At 48.4% G+C, this 8,447-nt stretch overlaps 1 protein-coding gene across 1 annotated transcript; it reads right to left on the bottom strand.

Annotated features, from left to right (window-relative positions):
- Nucleotides 1-589: 589 nt before the first annotated feature.
- LOC127317350 (uncharacterized protein At3g17950) lies at nucleotides 590-1,737 on the bottom strand. The gene is made up of 2 exons (XM_051347902.2): nucleotides 1,398-1,737; nucleotides 590-1,306 (listed from the first exon to the last, which is right to left on the bottom strand). Exons 1-2 carry the CDS (start codon nucleotides 1,473-1,475, stop codon nucleotides 779-781), a joined length of 606 nt encoding a protein of 201 aa, XP_051203862.1. The 5' UTR covers nucleotides 1,476-1,737; the 3' UTR covers nucleotides 590-778.
- Between the last annotated feature and the right edge of the window lie 6,710 nt (nucleotides 1,738-8,447).

The following is an 8,447-nucleotide window of genomic DNA, read 5'->3' as shown; positions in this document are numbered from 1 at the left end:
TTTTCTCATCTAGTCGGCAAGATGATTCAATTTAGAAATTTACGAAAACACCTTTAAGGTTTAATTTAGATCGGAACTACGAAAAAAAAAATTTCGAGTTTAGGATCTATTTCGTCCAACCTCTAGGAGTGCAGTGTCTAAAATAAACTTTTTTCAAAGATTTCGCCTCTCTTCTGTTGGGTGTGTGGCATCACGAATCAGGTGGGGACGTGGCAGATCTATCTGCCGTGCGATCGGATCGGGCTGCATGCAGTGCACCGTCAGAAAATGGAATGCTTCAGTGCCGTACTGTACAGGGGTACTGGTGATACGCTGTACTGCCGCCGAATCTGCCATGCATGCAAACACGGAGCAGGAAATGATGACGCGGATGAATACAAGTGGACTTTACTTTCTTCACTGCCGCTTGCATACATTTTGTTTTTGTTTTTCTCCCCACTTTTAATATTTACAGAAGTACACAAGACAAGTGAAGGTTCAAGATTTACAAAAGGACACAATTTGAATTGGGGCAGAGCAGATTATTTTTCTGCCCATGATTCTTCTGCTGTGCATGATAAAGTAGAGCAAAAGGGCAGGAAAAAGAGAGTAAAGAGAGGAATCAAGCGAGTTTTGTACTATTGGCTCAGAGGGACCAAAGCGAGCACAACAATCAACGAAGAAGAAAAGAATCGGCCAGGGAAAGGAGTCCATGGGGAGAAGAAAAGAAGATTTCTTCAGTCCGTTTTCACGCAAACGTCCCTCGACAGAGTGTAAATTGCGATGCGCCTGTCCGGTCCTACCCCGCTCCGCCGCTGCAGATGCCGGTGAGCAGCACCGGGAGCCTGGCAAGCGATGACGACGCGGACGACGCCTCCCCTGACCGCTGCAGGCGCCATCTTCCCCTTTCCTCCGGCGGAGCAGTCCGCTGCTGCGGCGGGCGCACCCTCCCGTCCTCGAACAGCGCCGTCGCCGCAACGGTTGCCGCCTCGGGCAGCACCTGTGGTCCACCGCCGCCGTCGCACAGGAAGTCGGCGCCGGCGAGCTGCCGCTCCATGTCCAGGAACTCGCCCAGCCTCGTGGGCGGCCCGCCTGTGTCGTCGCGGCACAGCCGCCACCAGCTCCCGCCCCGGCGCCGTCTCCGCCGCCGCCGCCACCCGCCCGCGCGCCTCCCCTCTCCCTCCTCCTCCGGCGCCGCCCGCGTCGGCCCCTCGCCCATCTCCCCCGGCGCCGCCCTCGTCGACCTTCGCTGCCCGCCGCCGAACGCCGACACGCCCATCAGCGTCCCCAGCGTCGTGCTCCGGTCCGGGAAGAAGGACCCCGTCGACTACAAACAAACCAAGAACTCTCATCACCTCAAATGCAACTAACCGCACCAAGCCGACAGAGAAATTCGCGTCGGTGCCTAATTCACTCACCTCGGTGTCAAGGTCGGAGGAGGACGGCGAGGAGTCGGCGGAGGGGGAGTAGGGCATCATCTCGTCGTCCAGGTCCATGGTTTACCACGCCCTGCGCAGCTTGGTCCGGCGCGCGGTGGTGAAGGGAGTTGGAGGAGGAGGGAGACGAAGGGTTTATAAGCAGTTGGCCGGGGGCAGTTGATCGGGGATGGGAGTGTGTAGGCGTGGTGCCGTGACGGCGACGTGGTTTAGGAGTAAGGACCCAGTGCCGGTGCGGTGGTGGCTCCGTCAATCGTCGGCATTGGGTAACTTCCACTATGGCTCAACAGGGAACTCAACGTCTGGACTGCGCCTGCAGATGCCCCAACAAGATTAGAAGACTGTGCATTGTGAAACCCGTGATGCTTCGTTGGAAGGAACACATTACACATCTGTACCTCTTTCGAAATCTATACCTAATAATAAAAGTAAAAGGGTTTCTTCCTCGGTCGTTCTAAATTTTACCAATTTACCCCTAAATTTCGTGAGAAATTACCCACCATTGCCATCCCAAAGTGACAAAACGGTTCGTGCCGGGACGCAGCAAGTTGACCCGCATCCGCACGCCCTGGCCAGTGAGGGGAACCGCGTGGAGGCCGCAGAGGCTTGTGAGGACGCCGCGCTGGCTCTCCTCGGCCTCGTCCGCGTTGCCACCCGGCTTTGGGGGGCAGATCGATGGCCGCGGTGGTCAAATCGACAGGCTGACGCCGCCTTAATCATCTCTCTCCCCTGAGCTCATCTGCCGCCGGGGATGGCTTTCTCGGGCACCAAAGCTCTCCCCCGCCGCCAAACTTTGAAGGTCGCGCCAGCCAAGGGCTGGAGGCGCCTCCGACCAGCAATACCTCGCGGACCAAATGAGATGTCATGCAAAAACCATCAAATATACCTCATACAATCATCGGTTTGGTTCAATTTGCTCCATTATCCTCAGGCTCATGGCAATTGGTGTTTGCTCCGCAGCGAACTGGAAGGAGATTGAGCGACCTGAGAAGAAGTGCAGACCGAGGCAAACATATAGGTGTGCTCACTTGGGTCGATTCTTGACGGAGACGGCTGAATTTGAGTAGGCGGCGCCAGCTGCTTTCACTCGATGCGAACAAATTACAAAGAGAAAGGGGATTGACAGTGGTCGCCTGCGCGTGCAGTGTGTGGACTGCGGAGCAACACAAGACCAGCGTGTACAGGTATAGATATCAGTCCAGAACAAAACGGACACCCATAGGAAAAAAAAAACGTGGAAGGGTTTGTGCGCCTTGTACTATGTAGCTGTTAATATATATTTTTCTCGGTGTGTTATTCATTTTTGCATTAAAAGTAGCATTTGTGGAGCATTTTAACATTTCTAAAATTAAAACACAAGGAAAGTACTTATGCACATTCACTACTTTCATGAACTCCTAAAAAAACGACAACACAGTACTTAATCAGAAAACAATTCATTACGCGCGGCAAATATATCATGTTCTCCTGCTAGCAGCAGCAAGTTTAGCATTTCCTGCATACATAAAAGATGTCTCCACTTTGTCTGATTCTCATGTATCTACATAATAAAACATATTCCTAGCTACATACATATTTTAATAAAATTAATACATACATATTTTAATAAAGTTTTTTAACTGTATTTTAATAAAATTAAAACATTCTAAGCGATAAAAAGATTGGACAACATGAATCGGTACTAGCTAGCTACGTGGGAGCACATGGGCTATGTTGCACCGTTAAAAAATGTAATGTGTATTAGCCATATATATTTTTTGACTCGGCAGGACATTCTCTTGCGCTACCACATACGGCGTCAAGGGCAAAGAACGATGGATTTATCCAGTCAAGTTCTCCATAAAAAAAATCTAATTTTAGAAAAAATGAAGAACGATATACATGGCGAAGCATCCCAATCGAAAAAATATGAGTGGTGCCTTTCGTTCAACGCGCCAACGTTAATTTGCAAGAAACATAATACAACATCAGGTATCTAGATATTGGTGGTACCAAGTTCTAATACAACTATGGAAGAGCAAGCAATTAATTGAAAACATTCTAGAAGATAGAAAGCAAATAAGACATGGCGTAATACAACTCAACGAAGTAGTTTGAAATAAACATGGTTTAAATTGGAAGTATAAGAAAGACGTGTTTCTGTTGATCATCTGCATTCAACGATAACAAAACCTAATTAGTTTGCTAAATATGTTGGCTAAATACTTTGTCTACCGTAGCAAGGCACGGGTATTGTGCTAGTCTTATTTAAATACACTATGATCAAGTTTTTTCCATGAAACTCAAGTAAAATTTCTTCTTCAATGTTAGGCCTACAACCTGACATCAAGTGAAGCGAGAATAAGTTTTTTTTCTTGGAAAGGGGAACTTAGCAGATTTATTTATTTCGAAGTCATAGTATCAAAGTAAAATACGCCTCGTGGATTCCACAAAGTTGCAACATGAATGAGGCAGAGAAAAGAGAAAACAAAGGGTGTCAGGAAAATTGGATGTTCAGAGTATGGTTTCCGTTCAGAGAAAGGAAGAAATTGAATGAATGTTTACTTCGACTAGAAGTAGCAATGGCCAGGATTATGTCACTATTGGAAAAGGACTAGGTTTCAATAGATGAACAATGACTTGAACTGAATGCACTGTTTGTTCACTGTGAGACGCTCCATCTACAACTTTCCCATAGGCTCGAAGAGGTAATCACTAGCCTCAATGATTCAAGTTTAGTCCCAATGATTCAATTTTAGCCCTGCTTTTGATCGGTCATTGTCTCGTTGTCTCTTCTTTAGCAAAGATTAACGATGTTTAGCTATGGATCCCAATCAGCTGATTGATTGACTAGGAATGAATGAATCCCCGGATAGGATTATTCAGCTCCATTCGAATTGTCCCCATGCCCTACAAATGCGTCGTTCTGCCCACATCTCTATGTCCCTATCCTATTGTTCATCGGCCACGCGAGGAATCTAGCTTCGTTTCCTCATGATCGCTGGTAGGTAGTATGAGAAACATTGCCAAATTATCGTAGCCTTCTTAAGGGCATCTCCAGCGGCGCAACGCATTTCGGACGTCCAAACGGACGCGTCGTGTCCGTTTCCGTCGGTCCAAATGGTCGAAATCGTTCGGGCGTCCATTTCCGTCGGGGTAGCTTCAGCGGCACGACGCATAATTTTTTTTTTATTCATGAAGCCATAATTTACATTAATAAAAAAACATAAAAAAGCTAGAAAGGCGTGCTAAAAGTAGGTGCTGCCTACTGGTCGTCGTCGCTGACGAGGTCAATCAACTTCGGCGTCGGTCATGGAAGCTCGTACGCCGGCGGTGGAGGTACCGCCGCGAGGGCAGCAGGCTGTGGTCAGGGATCCCACGCCGGAGCAGCAGGCGGAGCGCGGTCGTTGGAACGCGTCGGCGTGGCCGGAGGCCCGGAGGAGTCACCGGCCTCCCCTACGCGAGCGCTGACTCGCGAAGCTGGATTGCGAGCTCGTCCCACAAAGCGAGCTCGTTGAACTCGTCCTGCTCGCTGTTGGCCAGTGCCATGGCAATGGCCTCCTTCTCGGAAATGTCCGGCGGCTGGGTCTCCGGATAGCACGCTGGCCCGTCGTCGTCTTGGTCGTACTGTGCCATGGTCACGTCCTCGTCCTCGTCCTCGTCGCCGTCCTCGTCCGCGTCCTCCTGGACGTTCTCTTCTTCTTCTGCGGCGATCTCGCGCTCGAAGTAGTCTACGTCGGCGAGGTAGCCAGCGCGGCGGCGCGCGTCGAACTCCCACGATCCGAATGAAATCCAGTTGTAGGAGTTCAGCGCGTACGCCGGATCCTCCCGCAGATCCGGTGGCAAGATCGCTCGGCGGCGACGCACCTCGTCCCGCCGCTCTCGCCCCTCGCGCGGCAAGGGGGGAACCGGCACGTGCCTCGAGTTGAGGTACCATCCCCCTCCCGGCAAGTTCGCGTCCGGCCATGGTACCGGCCGGTTTTCCTCCCATAGCTGCCGCGCGAAGTCGACGCGGATGTACCGGCCGACCCGTGCCTTCTTGCCGGACCGCGAGCCGCTTGACTCGTGGTCGTTCTTGGTCTTGCGGAACGGCCATCATTTCTTCCCCATGGCGTCGGTGGGGTGGATACCGTGGGATGTGGGCAATGGTTTGGTCGGGGCCGCCGGCAGCGTCCCTTTAAGAGGTTCGGACGCCATCTCGCCTTCAATGGCCTGCCACTGCAACGCCGCCTCGCTGCGCACGCTCGCGGAAGCCGAGGCGCGTCATTAACGCGGCCCTGCAAAGGCTGCAGCGCGTCGCTCGCAAGTAATGCCGCGGAAGATGATGCAGTTGTGTCCCTGCCAGGCGGGCCCATGCGACGACCGAGCGGACACTGTGCGCGTCCGCTCAGCGTCCGCAGAGACGCAAACCTGGCGCATATTTGGGCCAGGTTTGCGTCTCCGCGGACGGCCCAGTCACTATGCGTCGCCCCGCTGGAGGTAGTGCCAGACGCATTTCCGGTCACGACGGTCTACCTAGTATACATTAAAAAAAGTCTACCTAGTATACAGTGGTACTCTGTGAGGAAATTATAGAAACCACCAACAATTGTTGGTATAGTTGCGCAAACTACTCACTTTAGCTAGTATACACGTCATCAGGTGACAATGTATAATAAGTGCTCTAGGAAAAATTATAACAATTTCGTTCAACTGTTTGAACGTTTTTGTCTCTTTCCATAAGGTTTAGCCAAAATTTGGTGATGTTGAAAAAATAAATAAATCAAAAACATGAAAAATCTAGTAATTGAAAGAATATGTAATAAATAGCATGTGGACGTTTGAATTAATCTTTATTGGTCGTTTTATAGTTTCATCACTTTTTTTGTGGGATTTAACCCAACTTTGGTGAAAAATTGAAACTTCCAAATATTCTAAGACAGTAAGTTGAAAACAATAGGAGAAGCCCAATCATTAGATCTACCGTTAATCAATTTAATCTAGGATTTAGACCAAGTGCAAAGTTTTTAATTTTTTTGCAGGCTATCCATACGACTATCCATTGGATTCAACTATGGTCTTTCCTTCTTCCGGAGGACCAGCGGGAGTTTATGGTTATTGGTTACAGCCAGGCTGGTTGGCTGCACGTTATTATTTTTCAGATAGTTGATTTTTGTATCGAGGTCAGGATTATTCCCCATTTTGAAAAAAATTGCAACAAAAAACACGAATAGTTGATGGTACGTGTAAAAATATATAAATTAAGTAATTCGCGTAGGAGCAACAAGAATGGTTGGTGATTTATGCAATTTTCTCTTTTCCATGCTACCAGATCATGCGTATATTCTTGTGAGCTCAAGTGCACGGAAGGGTTAAGAACTACTGGGAAGTACTGCTAGAGCGAAAATTTTGAACTTGGAAATGGCGCCATTGACTTAATTTGTTCCCAGCACAAGAGCTTCTAAACATAAGTTTCAAAAAGGGACCTCTTCGCATAAATTTTGACCGGTTATCTTGGTACATCTGCAATGCCACATGCCCACATTTAATATGATAGCCTAATTTCGGGAGTGAAAAACGCACGTAGTACAGGGTTTAGGAGCCAGACGTGGGCGTCGTTGTCTAAGTTGTCTGGTCCCAATTCCGTGCTGCCGACTTCTCTGAAACTTGCAACCATCGTCACAGCCTCACAGGTGTGTCGCCACTGATTGCTCTGTGTGTAGGCATTCGGATCGCAGTTGCAGTACATCAGCAGTATGACCTGCGACCTGTGCCCTCATAGAATCACGAATTACCAAAGCATGTTCAGAGAGGCACATTGTTTTCGTGTAGGAAAGTGGCCGAAGATCCATCTATCTTCTTCGCTAGAGTACTCATCAGATCAACAGTAGGTTCAGTGCTCATAGCCGGCGTAGTGTTTATATTTAACCGAGCAGCTAGCGATCCCAAATAAATTAGCAAGTGGGTGAACGCACTGTGGCAGATGCTTCCGTGCTTAGGTAGTTAACTCAGATTCGATTTCCTAATAAACAACAATCAGCTAACAACTCCAGATTGAACTTAATTTGTATATAGCATCATCCATGGCCAACCGCACATACGTGTAAAAGGATTGAACTAGTTACAAGGAATTTCAGTGCTGCCCGTACATACGTGTGTACGTGAAAACCTTGGAAGGCTTGCCCCCCCCCCCCCAACCCCCCAAAGATCAAGTTCTTCGCCTGGTTGGCTCTCCATAATATGTTTTGGACGGCGGACCGTCTAGCGAGAAGGGGTAGAACAAATTGCGGTCGGTGTACGCTTTGCAACCAAAACTCAAGAAACGGCGGCTCACCTTCTCTCCCATTGCCGCTACTCCAAGCGCCTTTGGGGGATGGTGAAAAGTTGGATTGACATTCCTTCCATCCACCTCCATGCGTGGACGGACTATCTCAACCTTGAGGGATGATGGTCCAAGTTGTTGAATGAGGCTTCGCACAATCGCAAGGCCTTGTCCTCCATTATCATGCTTGTTAGTTGGACCATTTGGAACGAGCGGAATGCTAGAATTTTCAACCACAAGTCCGCACCGACCGCCGCCCTCCTCAACATCATCAAAACCGAAGTGAAGCTTTGGGTTGCCGCGGGTGCGAAGTGTTTGAGTTTTGCAACAACGGGAGAGTAATCCCTTAGTTTTCCCTTCGAGTTTTCTTTGTTTTCTTTGGTGAACCTTTGGTCTTGTCTAAACTCTTCCCCTTAATTAATGAATAGTGGCAAATCTTTTGCCACTCGTTTCAAAAAAAAAAAACCGTGATGGCTTTCACCGGGTCAGTCAACCATTTGTTCCGTGAGAAAAATGAGTTATGTACTCCCTCCATTCCCAATTTACCTCGTGTTCTAGGTTTAATTAAATTTAAAATTTGTAAATTTGACTAATCAAGAAGAAAAAATATCATCATTCATACTAATACTACATATGATTTAAAAATGTATTTTATAAAGATGCCAATACAATAAAATTTATATTGTACACGTTGATATTTTTTCTAGATATTGCATCAAACTCCGTGAAAGGACACGGATGTCGCCTAGAGG

The sequence above is a fragment of the Lolium perenne genome, chromosome 7 (genome assembly GCF_019359855.2).
Source record: "Lolium perenne isolate Kyuss_39 chromosome 7, Kyuss_2.0, whole genome shotgun sequence".
NCBI classification, from domain to species: domain Eukaryota; kingdom Viridiplantae; phylum Streptophyta; class Magnoliopsida; order Poales; family Poaceae; genus Lolium; species Lolium perenne.
Note: the sequence above shows the minus strand (reverse complement) of the source record. Positions and strands in the feature narration are given on the sequence as shown.

Excerpts from the sequence above, each read along its gene's own strand:
- LOC127317350 (XM_051347902.2), bottom strand. The coding sequence starts at position 1,475 with ATGGACCTGGACGACGAGATGATGCCCTACTCCCCCTCCGCCGACTCC. Across the intron at positions 1,307-1,397 it reads CCTCCGACCTTGACACCGAG|TCGACGGGGTCCTTCTTCCC; the intron begins GTGAGTGAATTA and ends GTTTGTTTGTAG.